The sequence below is a fragment of the Polyodon spathula genome, chromosome 14 (genome assembly GCF_017654505.1).
Source record: "Polyodon spathula isolate WHYD16114869_AA chromosome 14, ASM1765450v1, whole genome shotgun sequence".
Taxonomy (NCBI): Eukaryota; Metazoa; Chordata; class Actinopteri; order Acipenseriformes; family Polyodontidae; genus Polyodon; species Polyodon spathula.
In genome coordinates this window covers 112501-128294 of record NC_054547.1, presented here as the reverse complement: position 1 = coordinate 128294, position 15794 = coordinate 112501, and the positions used below count along the sequence as shown (strand labels likewise).

The window sequence follows — 15794 nt, the reverse complement described above, 5'->3', positions numbered from 1 at the left end:
TGCGGGACTTTGTCAAAAGCTTTCTGGAAATCTAAATAAACCATGTCATATGCTTTGCAATTATCCATTATCGATGTTGCATCCTCAAAAAAATCAAGCAAGTTAGTTAGGCACGATCTCCCTTTCCTAAAACCATGTTGACTGTCTCCCAGTACCCTGTTACCATATAGGTAATTTTCCATTTTGGATCTTATTATAGTTTCCATAAGTTTGCATATAATAGAAGTCAGGCTTACTGGTCTGTAGTTACCTGGTTCAGTTTTGTTTCCCTTTTTGTGGATCGGTATTACGTTTGCAATTTTCCAGTCTGTCGGTACCACCCCTGTGTCAAGAGACTGCTGCATGATCTTGGTTAGCGGTTTGTAAATTACTTCTTTCATTTCTTTGAGTACTACTGGGAGGATCTCATCCGGCCCAGGGGATTTGTTTATTTTAAGAGCTCCTAGTCCCTTTAACACTTCTGCCTCGGTTATGCTAAAGTTATTTAAAACTGGATAGGAACTGGATGACATGTGGGGCATGTTGTCAGTATCTTCCTTTGTAAAAACTTGTGAAAAGTAATCATTTAACATATTTGCTATTTTTTTTTCTTCCTCTACGATTTTGCCATTTGTATCTCTTAAACATTTAATCTCCTCTTTGAATGTTCTCTTGCTGTTGTAATATTGGAAAAACATTTTGGAATTGGTTTTAGCTCCCTTAGCAATGTTCATTTCTATTTCTCTCTTGGCCTTTCTAACTTCCTTTTTGACTTGCATTTGCAGTTCTGTGTACTCTTTCTGTGTACTTTCTTTTTGGTCCTTTTTTAATGCTCTGTAAAGTGCCTTTTTTCGCTGAATATTTTTTTTAATTGATCTATTAAACCATTTTGGCAATTTAGTTTTACATTTAGATTTGTCTACTTTAGGGATATAATTGTTTTGCGCCTCTAGTACTACATTTTTGAAGAACAACCATCCTTTTTCTGTGGGTGTTTTCTCTATTTTACTCCAATCTACTTCTGTTAGTCTCTGTTTCATACCTTCATAGTTTGCTTTTCTAAAATTGTAAACCTTAGCTTTAGTCATTACTTTTGAGGATTTAAAAAACACTTCAAATGAGACCATGTTGTGGTCTGAGTTTGCCAGTGGTTCTCTGACCTCTGTTTTAGTTATTCTATCTTCGTTATTTGAAAAGACTAAATCAAGGCATGCCTCCCCTCTAGTGGGTGCCTTGACAAATTGTGTTAGGAAGCAGTCATTTGTCATTTCCACCATTTCTATTTCATCCTTCGCGCTACCCACCGGGTTTTCCCATTTTATTTGGGGGAAGTTGAAATCCCCCATTAGTATGGCTTCTCCTTTGCTACACACATTTCTAATGTCATTGTATAACAGATTATTGTGCTCACCGTCTGAATCTGGCGGTCTATAGCATGCTCCTATTATTATGCCTTTTGAATTTTTGTCTGTTATTCTGACCCATATTGATTCGGTTTTATTTTCTTTGTCCAGGTTTAACACCTGGGCTTCAAGACTGTTTCTTATGTATAGCGCTACCCCTCCTCCTCTTCTGTCCTGCCTGTCTTTCCTATACAGTGTATACCCACAAATATTATATTCGTCCCCATCACTCTCAGATAACCACGTTTCTGTAACACCTATCACATCATAGTTACCTGTTAGTGCAGTAGCTTCAAGTTCTAGAATTTTGTTTCTGATACTTCTAGCATTTAGATAAATACATTTAATGGTTGTCTTACCTGAGTTGTTGTTCTTGTTTTGATGCGGTCTCCCTTCTGTTTTTTTGTTGATTTCTCCCCCCTTCCTTTCTAGTTTAAATGCTTCCGAACCTGCTCGAGGATCTTTTCTCCAAGTAGACTAGTTCCCTTGTTATTTAAATGCAGTCCATCCCGTCTATACAGATAGTCCTCGTTGTAGAATGTGGTCCAATGATCAAGATAGGTGAAGCCTTCCCGTGTGCACCACGTCTTCAACCATTGGTTTTGATTTATTATTTCCAGCTGTCCATATGGTCCTTTGCAAGGTGCGGGTAGTATACCAGAAAATACCACAGTTTTGGTTTTCTCTTTTAATTTCCTTCCTAGCTCTCTGAATTTGTTTTGCAGGGATTTTGGTCTGTCTCTTCCAATGTTGTTTGTACCGATGTGGACGACTACTACCGGGTCGTCTCCTGTTCGTTCTAGGAGCCTGTCCACGTTTTCAGTGATGTGCTTGACCGAGGCTCCCGGAAGGCAGCACACTGTTGTAGTAAGGGGGTCCAAACTGCGAACTGAACTTGCTGTGTTTCTCAATATGGAGTCCCCAACAATCATGACCTCCCTTCTTTTTGCTGTCTGGTCACCACTGTCAATAGGGTCCTGGATGTTGTTCCTTTCATTCTCTTGTTGTTGGTTCTGCTCATCACAATTCTGAAGTGACTCAAATCTGTTGGTTGTTTTGATTTCTGGTGGTTGTGTTTGACGAAGTTTCTTTTTTTCCCTGCTTCTGCCTACCTGAACCCAGCTGTTCTGACCTTCTATCTCCCTGGTGGCTTTCAGTCTGTTAGGGGTGATGCAGACTTCCATGAATTGTGGGTGTGCCAGTTCCTCAAGATCCTGTTGCTGTCTCACTTCTTCCAGCTCCATTTCTAGCATGCTTACTAGTTTATGCAAATCCTGGATCGCGCGGCACTTTACGCACACTTGGTTTAGCTCCGCTGGGTTTTCTCGGATTTCCCACATCAAGCAGGTGTCACAGATTACTGGCTTGAAGACCATGTTGAGGTTTTTTTTTTTTTGAAGTTTAGTTTCTTCTGCAGCCGTCAACCTGCTTTCCAACTGCTTCGAAACTGCTCTGTACTTTTCCACGCCTGTACTTCTCCCACTCGCTGTCGCTGGGAAGACTGCCTCGTTTAACTGCGTTGTTCTGCTGTGCTGTTGGCTCCTCCCCTCGCCCGTGTCTCAAAACGGCGCTGAATTTGAATCAGCTGCTCCGAGTTTCAGCTTGTTTGTTATCAGAAAAAAACACACGCGGCTGTGTTTCCCCAATGTCCTCTGTTTTCTGATTAAAGCAATTCAAGATGCAATTTCTCCTTTCTGCTTCGAAACTGCTCTGTACTTTTCCACGCCTGTACTTCTCCCACTCGCTGTCGCTTCCACTCGCTGTCGCTGGGAAGACTGCCTCGTTTAACTGCGTTGTTCTGCTGTGCTGTTGGCTCCTCCCCTCGCCCGTGTCTCAAAACGGCGCTGAATTTGAATCAGCTGCTCCGAGTTTCAGCTTGTTTGTTATCAGAAAAACACACGCGGCTGTGTTTCCCCAATGTCCTCTGTTTTCTGATTAAAGCAATTCAAGATGCAATTTCTCCTTTCTGCTTCGAAACTGCTCTGTACTTTTCCACGCTGTACTTCTCCCACTTGCTGTCGCTTCCACTCGCTGTCGCTGGGAAGACTGCCTCGTTTAACTGCGTTGTTCTGCTGTGCTGTCGGCTCCTCCCCTCGCCCGTGTCTCAAAACGGCGCTGAATTTGAATCAGCTGCTCCGAGTTTCAGCTTGTTTGTTATCAGAAAAACACACGCGGCTGTGTTTCCCCAATGTCCTCTGTTTTCTGATTAAAGCAATTCAAGATGCAATTTCTCCTTTCTGCTTCGAAACTGCTCTGTACTTTTCCACGCTGTACTTCTCCCACTCGCTGTCGCTTCCACTCGCTGTCGCTGGGAAGACTGCCTCGTTTAACTGCGTTGTTCTGCTGTGCTGTCGGCTCCTCCCCTCGCCCGTGTCTCAAAACGGCGCTGAATTTGAATCAGCTGCTCCGAGTTTCAGCTTGTTTGTTATCAGAAAAACACACGCGGCTGTGTTTCCCCAATGTCCTCTGTTTTCTGATTAAAGCAATTCAAGATGCAATTTCTCCTTTCTGCTTCGAAACTGCTCTGTACTTTTCCACGCCTGTACTTCTCCCACTCGCTGTCGCTTCCACTCGCTGTCGCTGGGAAGACTGCCTCGTTTAACTGCGTTGTTCTGCTGTGCTGTCGGCTCCTCCCCTCGCCCGTGTCTCAAAACGGCGCTGAATTTGAATCAGCTGCTCCGAGTTTCAGCTTGTTTGTTATCAGAAAAACACACGCGGCTGTGTTTCCCCAATGTCCTCTGTTTTCTGATTAAAGCAATTCAAGATGCAATTTCTCCTTTCTGCTTCGAAACTGCTCTGTACTTTTCCACGCCTGTACTTCTCCCACTTGCTGTCGCTTCCACTCGCTGTCGCTGGGAAGACTCTGGAAGCACACATCTCACTGTGATGCACTGCAGTGGGAGAGTGGAGGTGCTGATGTAAATACAGAGTCCTATAAGCACACATCTCACTGTGATGCACTGCAGTGGGAGGGTGGAGGTGCTGATGTAAATACAGAGTCCTATAAGCACACATCTCACTGTGATGCACTGCAGTGGGAGGGTGGAGGTGCTGATGTAAATACAGAGTCCTATAAGCACACATCTCACTGTGATGCACTGCAGTGGGAGGGTGGAGGTGCTGATGTAAATACAGAGTCCTGCAAGCACACATCTCACTGTGATGCACTGCAGTGGGAGGGTGGAGGTGCTGATGTAAATACAGAGTCCTATAAGCACACATCTCACTGTGATGCACTGCAGTGGGAGGGTGGAGGTGCTGATGTAAATACAGAGTCCTATAAGCACACATCTCACTGTGATGCACTGCAGTGGGAGGGTGGAGGTTCTGATGTAAATACAGAGTCCTATAAGCACACATCTCACTGTGATGCACTGCAGTGGGAGGGTGGAGGTGCTGATGTAAATACAGAGTCCTATAAGCACACATCTCACTGTGATGCACTGCAGTGGGAGGGTGGAGGTGCTAATGTAAATACAGAGTCCTATAAGCACACATCTCACTGTGATGCACTGCAGTGGGAGGGTGGAGGTGCTGATGTAAATACAGAGTCCCATAAGCACACGTCTCACTGTGATGCACTGCAGTGGGAGGGTGGAGGTGCTGATGTAAATACAGAGTCCTATAAGCCCACGTCTCACTGTGATGCACTGCAGTGGAAGGGTGGAGGTGCTGATGTAAATACAGAGTCCTGCAAGCACACATCTCACTGTGATGCACTGCAGTGGGAGGGTGGAGGTGTCTGTATTCAGTGAAGTCTGGAGCAGGTGTTTTTCATACAGCAGTATGTTGTTTGGTAATATTCCATATCCAGTCCTGGATGTAGCTGTAGTTTCACTGACCAGCACAAGACGGATTCACGTCATTTCATTCTCTCATCCACGATCTTTCACGCTCGCAACACTTTATTTTTTCTTTGTCAAAAATCAGATGCGCGCTGTATTTATGTCATTTGATACATTGAGTGTGGTGGTTAACAGCAAGTTATCACAACAATAGACTTAAAGAGAACATTAAAATAACAGGTAGATGATGCAGTTAAAACTGACTGAGTAATCTGTCCGCACTGAAATGAAACACAATCGATTCTCTAACGCGCCCAAGCAGAGCGTCAATGCTGCTCACATAACATTATTTGTTGGTTAAACTGACTTCCAGACACAGAGTACAGCACTGTTGTGTATAGCATGTAATTCGCCACCTCTCTCACACGATGGCGCTGGTTCCCACACGGAACCACCAATTCACCCGGAACGCTTTGTGTTCAGTTGTGCGCCATCAAAGAACGACGATGAAGGGGGAGATAAGCAAGGTGCACAGCACAGCCCTGAAGGAGTGTCAGTGGAGAGCTGGTGGAAGTAAGTGCGCTTCGTTTCATTGTGTTTGTAATAACTGCGCTTCGTTTCATTGTGTTTGTAATAACTGCGCTTCGTTTCATTGTGTTTGTAATAACTGCGCTGTCCCTCGTTTCATTGTGTTTGTAATAACTGCGCTGTCCCTCGTTTCATTGTGTTTGTAATAACTGCGCTGTCCCTCGTTTCATTGTGTTTGTAATAACTGCGCTTCGTTTCATTGTGTTTGTAATAACTGCGCTTCGTTTCATTGTGTTTGTAATAACTGCGCTGTCCCTCGTTTCATTGTGTTTGTAATAACTGCGCTTCGTTTCATTGTGTTTGTAATAACTGCGCTTCGTTTCATTTGTAATGTAATAACTGCGCTTTCCCTCGTTTCATTGTGTTTGTAATAACTGCGCTTCGTTTCATTTTTCATTGTAATAACTGCGCTGTCGTTGTCCCTCGTTTGTGTTTGTAATAACTGCGCTTCGTTTCATTGTGTTTGTAATAACTGCGCTGTCCCTGTAATAACTGCGATGCCCTCGTTTCATTGTGTTTGTAATAACTGCGCTGTCCCTCGTTTCATTGTGTTTGTAATAACTGCGCTGTCCCTCGTTTCATTGTGTTTGTAATAACTGCGCTGTCCCTCGTTTCATTGTGTTTGTAATAACTGCGCTTCGTTTCATTGTGTTTGTAATAACTGCGCTGTCCCTCGTTTCATTGTGTTTGTAATAACTGCGCTGTCCCTCGTTTCATTGTGTTTGTAATAACTGCGCTGTCCCTCGTTTCATTTTTGTTTGTAATAACTGCGCTGTCCCTCGTTTCATTGTGTTTGTAATAACTGCGCTTCGTTTCATTGTGTTTGTAATAACTGCGCTGTCCCTCGTTTCATTGTGTTTGTAATAACTGCGCTGTCCCTCGTTTCATTGTGTTTGTAATAACTGCGCTTCGTTTCATTGTGTTTGTAATAACTGCGCTTCGTTTCATTGTGTTTGTAATAACTGCGCTTCGTTTCATTGTGTTTGTAATAACTGCGCTTCGTTTCATTGTGTTTGTAATAACTGCGCTTCGTTTCATTGTGTTTGTAATAACTGCGCTGTCCTGCGCTCGTTTCATTGTGTTTGTAATAACTGCGCTGTCCCTCGTTTCATTGTGTTTGTAATAACTGCGCTGTCCCTCGTTTCATTGTGTTTGTAATAACTGCGCTGTCCCTCGTTTCATTGTGTTTGTAATAACTGCGCTGTCCCTCGTTTCATTGTGTTTGTAATAACTGCGCTTCGTTTCATTGTGTTTGTAATAACTGCGCTGTCCCTCGTTTCATTGTGTTTGTAATAACTGCGCTGTCCCTCGTTTCATTGTGTTTGTAATAACTGCGCTTCGTTTCATTGTGTTTGTAATAACTGCGCTGTCCCTCGTTTCATTGTGTTTGTAATAACTGCGCTTCGTTTCATTGTGTTTGTAATAACTGCGCTGTCCCTCGTTTCATTGTGTTTGTAATAACTGCGCTTCGTTTCATTGTGTTTGTAATAACTGCGCTGTCCCTCGTTTCATTGTGTTTGTAATAACTGCGCTGTCCCTCGTTTCATTGTGTTTGTAATAACTGCGCTTCGTTTCATTGTGTTTGTAATAACTGCGCTTCCCTTCGTTTCATTGTGTTTGTAATAACTGCGCTGTCCCTGTGTTTGTTTCATTGTGTTTGTAATAACTGCGCTTCGTTTCATTGTGTTTGTAATAACTGCGCTGTCCCTCGTTTCATTGTGTTTGTAATAACTGCGCTGTCCCTCGTTTCATTGTGTTTGTAATAACTGCGCTGTCCCTCGTTTCATTGTGTTTGTAATAACTGCGCTGTCCCTCGTTTCATTGTGTTTGTAATAACTGCGCTGTCCCTCGTTTCATTGTGTTTGTAATAACTGCGCTTCGTTTCATTGTGTTTGTAATAACTGCGCTGTCCCTCCGTTTCATTGTGTTTGTAATAACTGCGCTGTCCCTCGTTTCATTGTGTTTGTAATAACTGCGCTGTCCCTCGTTTCATTGTGTTTGTAATAACTGCGCTGCCCTCGTTTCATTGTGTTTGTAATAACTGCGCTTCGTTTCATTGTGTTTGTAATAACTGCGCTTCGTTTCATTGTGTTTGTAATAACTGCGCTTCGTTTCATTGTGTTTGTAATAACTGCGCTGTCCCTCGTTTCATTGTGTTTGTAATAACTGCGCTGTCCCTCGTTTCATTGTGTTTGTAATAACTGCGCTGTCCCTCGTTTCATTGTGTTTGTAATAACTGCGCTGTCCCTCGTTTCATTGTGTTTGTAATAACTGCGCTAAATAACTGCGCTTCCCTTCGTTTCATTGTGTTTGTAATAACTGCGCTGTCCCTCGTTTCATTGTGTTTGTAATAACTGCGCTGTCCCTCGTTTCATTGTGTTTGTAATAACTGCGCTTCGTTTCATTGTGTTTGTAATAACTGCGCTGTCCCTCGTTTCATTGTGTTTGTAATAACTGCGCTTCCCTCGTTTCATTGTGTTTGTAATAACTGCGCTGTCCCTCGTTTCATTGTGTTTGTAATAACTGCGCTTCGTTTCATTGTGTTTGTAATAACTGCGCTTCGTTTCATTGTGTTTGTAATAACTGCGCTGTCCCTGCGTTTCATTGTGTTTGTAATAACTGCGCTTCCCTCGTTTCATTGTGTTTGTAATAACTGCGCTGTCCCTCGTTTCATTGTGTTTGTAATAACTGCGCTGTCCCTCGTTTCATTGTGTTTGTAATAACTGCGCTGTCCCTCGTTTCATTGTGTTTGTAATAACTGCGCTGTCCCTCGTTTCATTGTGTTTGTAATAACTGCGCTGTCCCTCTCGTTTCATTGTGTTTGTAATAACTGCGCTGTCCCTCGTTTCATTGTGTTTGTAATAACTGCGCTGTCCCTCGTTTCATTGTGTTTGTAATAACTGCGCTTCGTTTCATTGTGTTTGTAATAACTGCGCTGTCGCATTGTGTTTGTAATAACTGCGCTTTGTAATAACTTCGCTTCGTTTCATTGTGTTTGTAATAACTGCGCTGTCCCTCGTTTCATTGTGTTTGTAATAACTGCGCTGTCGTTTCATTGTGTTTGTAATAACTGCGCTGTCCCTCGTTTCATTGTGTTTGTAATAACTGCGCTGTCCCTCGTTTCATTGTGTTTGTAATAACTGCGCTTCGTTTCATTGTGTTTGTAATAACTGCGCTGTCCCTCGTTTCATTGTGTTTGTAATAACTGCGCTTCGTTTCATTGTGTTTGTAATAACTGCGCTGTCCCTCGTTTCATTGTGTTTGTAATAACTGCGCTGTCCCTCGTTTCATTGTGTTTGTAATAACTGCGCTGTCCCTCGTTTCATTGTGTTTGTAATAACTGCGCTGTCCCTCGTTTCATTGTGTTTGTAATAACTGCGCTGTCCCTCGTTTCATTGTGTTTGTAATAACTGCGCTGTCCCTCGTTTCATTGTGTTTGTAATAACTGCGCTTCGTTTCATTGTGTTTGTAATAACTGCGCTTCGTTTCATTGTGTTTGTAATAACTGCGCTTCGTTTCATTGTGTTTGTAATAACTGCGCTGTCCCTCGTTTCATTGTGTTTGTAATAACTGCGCTTCGTTTCATTGTGTTTGTAATAACTGCGCTGTCCCTTCGTTTCATTGTGTTTGTAATAACTGCGCTGTCCCTCGTTTCATTGTGTTTGTAATAACTGCGCTGTCCCTTCGTTTCATTGTGTTTGTAATAACTGCGCTGTCCCTCGTTTCATTGTGTTTGTAATAACTGCGCTGTCCCTCGTTTCATTGTTGTTTGTAATAACTGCGCTTCCCTCGTTTCATTGTGTTTGTAATAACTGCGCTGTCCCTCGTTTCATTGTGTTTGTAATAACTGCGCTGTCCCTCGTTTCATTGTGTTTGTAATAACTGCGCTTCCCTTTCATTGTGTTTGTAATAACTGCGCTGTCCCTCGTTTCATTGTGTTTGTAATAACTGCGCTTCGTTTCATTGTGTTTGTAATAACTGCGCTGTCCCTCGTTTCATTGTGTTTGTAATAACTGCGCTTCGTTTCATTGTGTTTGTAATAACTGCGCTTCCCTCGTTTCATTGTGTTTGTAATAACTGCGCTTCGTTTCATTGTGTTTGTAATAACTGCGCTGTTCGTTTCATTGTGTTTGTAATAACTGCGCTTCGTTTCATTGTGTTTGTAATAACTGCGCTTCCCTTTCATTGTGTTTGTAATAACTGCGCTGTCCCTCGTTTCATTGTGTTTGTAATAACTGCGCTTCGTTTCATTGTGTTTGTAATAACTGCGCTTCGTTTCATTGTGTTTGTAATAACTGCGCTGTCCCTCGTTTCATTGTGTTTGTAATAACTGCGCTGTCCCTCGTTTCATTGTGTTTGTAATAACTGCGCTTCGTTTCATTGTGTTTGTAATAACTGCGCTGTCCCTCGTTTCATTGTGTTTGTAATAACTGCTGTCCCTCGTTTCATTGTGTGTATTAACTGCGCTTCCCTCGTTTCATTGTGTTTGTAATAACTGCGCTTCGTTTCATTGTGTTTGTAATAACTGCGCTTCGTTTCATTGTGTTTGTAATAACTGCGCTTCGTTTCATTGTGTTTGTAATAACTGCGCTGTCCCTCGTTTCATTGTGTTTGTAATAACTGCGCTGTCCCTCGTTTCATTGTGTTTGTAATAACTGCGCTTCGTTTCATTGTGTTTGTAATAACTGCGCTTCCCTCGTTTCATTGTGTTTGTAATAACTGCGCTTCGTTTCATTGTGTTTGTAATAACTGCGCTTCGTTTCATTGTGTTTGTAATAACTGCGCTGTCCCTCGTTTCATTGTGTTTGTAATAACTGCGCTCCCTCGTTTCATTGTGTTTGTAATAACTGCGCTGTCCATTGTGTTTGTAATAACTGCGCTTCGTTTCATTGTGTTTGTAATAACTGCGCTGTCCCTCGTTTCATTGTGTTTGTAATAACTGCGCTTCGTTTCATTGTGTTTGTAATAACTGCGCTGTCCCTCGTTTCATTGTGTTTGTAATAACTGCGCTTCGTTTCATTGTGTTTGTAATAACTGCGCTGTCCCTCGTTTCATTGTGTTTGTAATAACTGCGCTTCGTTTCATTGTGTTTGTAATAACTGCGCTGTCCCTCGTTTCATTGTGTTTGTAATAACTGCGCTGTCCCTCGTTTCATTGTGTTTGTAATAACTGCGCTGTCCCTCGTTTCATTGTGTTTGTAATAACTGCGCTGTGTTTGTAATAACGTTTCATTGTGTTTGTAATAACTGCGCTTCGTTTCATTGTGTTTGTAATAACTGCGCTTCGTTTCATTGTGTTTGTAATAACTGCGCTGTCCCTTCGTTTCATTGTGTTTGTAATAACTGCGCTGTCCCTCGTTTCATTGTGTTTGTAATAACTGCGCTTCGTTTCATTGTGTTTGTAATAACTGCGCTGTCCCTCGTTTCATTGTGTTTGTAATAACTGCGCTGTCCCTCGTTTCATTGTGTTTGTAATAACTGCGCTTCGTTTCATTGTGTTTGTAATAACTGCGCTGTCCCTTTCATTGTGTTTGTAATAACTGCGCTGTCCCTCGTTTCATTGTGTTTGTAATAACTGCGCTTCGTTTCATTGTGTTTGTAATAACTGCGCTTCCATTGTGTTTGTAATAACTCGTTTCATTGTGTTTGTAATAACTGCGCGCATTGTGTTTGTAATAACTGCGCTTCGTTTCATTGTGTTTGTAATAACTGCGCTGTTTCCTCAGTGTGTTTGTAATAACTTTTTCATTGTGTTTGTAATAACTGCGCAGTCCCTCCTTTCATTGTGTTTGTAATAACTGCGCTGTCCCTCCTTTCATTGTGTTAACTGTATTGTGTTTGTAATAACTGCGCTGTCCCTCGTTTCATTGTGTTTGTAATAACTGCGCTGTTCGTTTCATTGTGTTTGTAATAACTGCGCTGTCCCTCGTTTCATTGTGTTTGTAATAACTGCGCTTCCCTCGTTTCATTGTGTTTGTAATAACTGCGCTGTCCCTCGTTTCATTGTGTTTGTAATAACTGCGCTGTCCCTCGTTTCATTGTGTTTGTAATAACTGCGCTGTCCCTCGTTTCATTGTGTTTGTAATAACTGCGCTTCGTTTCATTGTGTTTGTAATAACTGCGCTCCCTTTCATTGTGTTTGTAATAACTGCGCTGTCCCTCGTTTCATTGTGTTTGTAATAACTGCGCTTCCCTCGTTTCATTGTGTTTGTAATAACTGCGCTGTCCCTCGTTTCATTGTGTTTGTAATAACTGCGCTTCGTTTCATTGTGTTTGTAATAACTGCGCTGTCCCTCGTTTCATTGTGTTTGTAATAACTGCGCTGTCCCTCGTTTCATTGTGTTTGTAATAACTGCGCTGTCCCTCGTTTCATTGTGTTTGTAATAACTGCGCTTCCCTCGTTTCATTGTGTTTGTAATAACTGCGCTTCCCTCGTTTCATTGTGTTTGTAATAACTGCGCTGTCCCTCGTTTCATTGTGTTTGTAATAACTGCGCAGTCCCTCCTTTCATTGTGTTTGTAATAACTGCGCTTCCCTCCTTTCATTGTGTTTGTAATAACTGCGCTGTCCCTCGTTTCATTGTGTTTGTAATAACTGCGCTGTCCCTCGTTTCATTGTGTTTGTAATAACTGCGCTGTCCCTCGTTTCATTGTGTTTGTAATAACTGCGCTGTCCCTCGTTTCATTGTGTTTGTAATAACTGCGCTGTCCCTCGTTTCATTGTGTTTGTAATAACTGCGCTTCGTTTCATTGTGTTTGTAATAACTGCGCTGTCCCTCGTTTCATTGTGTTTGTAATAACTGCGCTTCCCTCGTTTCATTGTGTTTGTAATAACTGTAATAACTGCGCTGTCCCTCGTTTCATTGTGTTTGTAATAACTGCGCTGTCCCTCGTTTCATTGTGTTTGTAATAACTGCGCTTCGTTTCATTGTGTTTGTAATAACTGCGCTTCGTTTCATTGTGTTTGTAATAACTGCGCTTCCCTCGTTTCATTTCATTGTTTGTAATAACTGCGCTTCGTTTCATTGTGTTTGTAATAACTGCGCTTCCCTCGTTTCATTGTGTTTGTAATAACTGCGCTGTCCCTCGTTTCATTGTGTTTGTAATAACTGCGCTGTCCCTCGTTTCATTGTGTTTGTAATAACTGCGCTTCGTTTCATTGTGTTTGTAATAACTGCGCTCGTTTCATTGTGTTTGTAATAACTGCGCTTCGTTTCATTGTGTTTGTAATAACTGCGCTGTCCCTCGTTTCATTGTGTTTGTAATAACTGCGCTGTCCCTCGTTTCATTGTGTTTGTAATAACTGCGCTGTGTTTCGTATAACTGCGCTGTCCCTCGTTTCATTGTGTTTGTAATAACTGCGCTGTCCCTCGTTTCTTTGTGTTTGCTGCTGGTTTTTAGAGCTCAGTTGAAGATGGTGTTGCTGACGATGATTGCCCGGGTCGCGGATGGACTCCCGCTCGCCGCCTCCATGCAGGAGGACGAACAGGTACAGAACATAATAATAATAATAATAATAATATAAAACAGTCTTCATAGTCCGAAGACATGTGTTCAGTACAGCTCTATTTGATTAATTTGACAGTGATGATGACAGCGAAGGCCAAGAGAGAAATAGAAATGAACATTGCTAAGGGAGCTAAAACCAATTCCAAAATGTTTTTCCAATATTACAACAGCAAGCCAACATTCAAAGAGGAGATTAAATGTTTAAGAGATACACATGGCAAAATCGTAGAGGAAGAAAAAAAAATAGCAAATATATTAAATTTTTACTTTTCACAAGTTTTTACAAAGGAAGATACTGACAACATGCCCCACATGTCATCCAGTTCCTATCCAGTTTTAAATAACTTTAAGGCAGAACTGAGGCAGAAGTGTTAAAGGGACTAGGAGCTCTTAAAATAAACAAATCCCCCTGGGCAAGATGAGATCCTCCCAGTAGTACTCAAATAAATGAAAGAAGTAATTTACAAACCGCTAACCAAGATCATGCAGCAGTCTGTTGACACAGGGGTGGTACCGACAGACTGGAAAATTGCAAACGTAATACCGATCCACAAAAAGGGAAACAAAACTGAACCAGGTAACTACAGACCAGTAAGCCTGACTTCTATTATATGCAAACTTATGGAAACTATAATAAGATCCAAAATGGAAAATTACTTATATGGTAACAGGGTCCTGGGAGACAGTTAGCATGGTTTTTGGAAAGGGAGATCATGTCTAACTAACTTGCTTGATTTTTTTGAGGATGCAACATCGATAATGGATAATTGCAAAGCATATGACATGGTTTATTTAGATTTCCAGAAAGCTTTTGACAAAGTCCCGCACAAAAGATTAATTCTCAAACTGAACGCAGTTGGGATTCAAGGAAACACATGTACATGGATTAGGGAGTGGTTAACATGTAGAAAACAGAAAGTACTGATTAGAGGAAAAACCTCAGACTGGAGTGTGGTAACCAGCGGTGTACCACAGGGATCAGTATTAGGTCCTCTGCTATTCCTAATCTACATTAATGATTTAGATTCTGGTATAGTAAGCAAACTTGTTAAATTTGCAGACGACACAAAAATACGAGGAGTGGCAAACACTGTTGCAGCAGCAAAGGTCATTCAAAATGATCTAGACAAGATTCAGAACTGGGCAGACACATGGCAAATGACATTTAATAGAGAAAAGTGTAAGGTACTGCATGCAGGAAATAAAAATGTACATTATAAATATTATATGGGAGTGTCACAGAGACGGCCGAAGTGGGCGGCGTCAGAACCAGGAAAAGGAATGAAATACACAAAACACAGGACGGATGAAATGAAATGATGATGGCGCTGGCTGGCGCCGGTTTATTGTAAAATAAAAGGTTTAAACAAACACGAAAACACAGGACACGGCACTTCGCGCCAAAATAAACAGACAAACAAAACGAATAGACACGGACAAAACACAGAGTGGACGAACGCTACACAAACAATTGAAATCTATATTTACACTTACCTATCTCTATCTGTATCTGTATCTCTATCTCTATCTCTATCTCTATCTCTATCTCCCGTTCTCCACTCTCGAACACCCAACCCTGAGTATGTGACAACGTGCATCTATATATACTGTTGTGCTGGGATTCAATTACCAATTAATTATTCACTTGAATCCCAGCACGTGAATTAATAAGTGCAATTCCCCGTGCTCACATATTACTACATTTTACTTGCACGTGAAGTGCTGTGCAATCCTCGTGCCTAAATACACATATACATTTTTAAACATTCGTGTTACACAGACCCGTTTATATCCCGTGTACCAATGTCTATACACCAACATTTAAACACACCACACGCAACACATAACAGAGAATATACACAGGGGCGGGCACTTTGTCACAGGGAGATACTGAAATTGGAGAAGGAATCTATGAAAAAGACCTAGGAGTTTTTGTTGACTCAGAAATGTCTTCATCTAGACAATGTGGGGAAGCTATAAAAAAGGCTAACCAGATGCTCGGATACATTGTGAAAAGTGTTGAATTTAAATCAAGGGAAGTAATGTTAAAACTGTACAATGCACTAGTAAGACCTCATCTTGAATATTGTTTCTGGTCACCTCGCTATAAAAAAGATATTGCTCCTCTAGAAAGAGTGCAAAGAAGAGCGACCAGAATTATTCCGGGCTTAAAAGGCATGTCATATGCAGACAGGCTAAAAGAATTGAATCTGTTCAGTCTTGAACAAAGAAGACTACGTGGCGACCTAATTCAAGCATTCAAAATTCTAAAAGGTATTGACAGTGTCGACCCAAGGGACTTTTTCAGCCTGAAGAAAGAAACAAGGACCAGGGGTCACAAATGGAGTTTAGACAAAGGGGCATTCAGAACAGAAAATAGGAGGCACTTTTTTACACAGAGAATTGTGAGGGTCTGGAATCAACTCCCCAGTAATGTTGTTGAAGCTGACACCCTGGGATCCTTCAAGAAGCTGCTTGATGAGATTTTGGGATCAATAAGCTACTAACAACCAAACGAGCAAGATGGGCCGA

The 15794-nt window shown here is 41.7% G+C and overlaps 1 protein-coding gene across 2 annotated transcripts in view; it reads left to right on the top strand.

Annotated features, from left to right (window-relative positions):
• The first annotated feature begins 5665 nt into the window (after positions 1-5665).
• The window catches only part of LOC121327420 (vesicle-trafficking protein SEC22b-B), a 16106-nt gene continuing 5977 nt past the window's right edge, over positions 5666-15794 (top strand). For both annotated transcript variants that reach the window (XM_041271479.1, XM_041271480.1), the window contains exons 1-2: positions 5666-5740; positions 13155-13242. In XM_041271479.1, the coding sequence (XP_041127413.1) occupies positions 13168-13242 (75 nt within the window). In that variant the 5' untranslated portion in view covers positions 5666-5740; positions 13155-13167. The remainder of the gene's footprint in view (positions 5741-13154; positions 13243-15794) is intronic.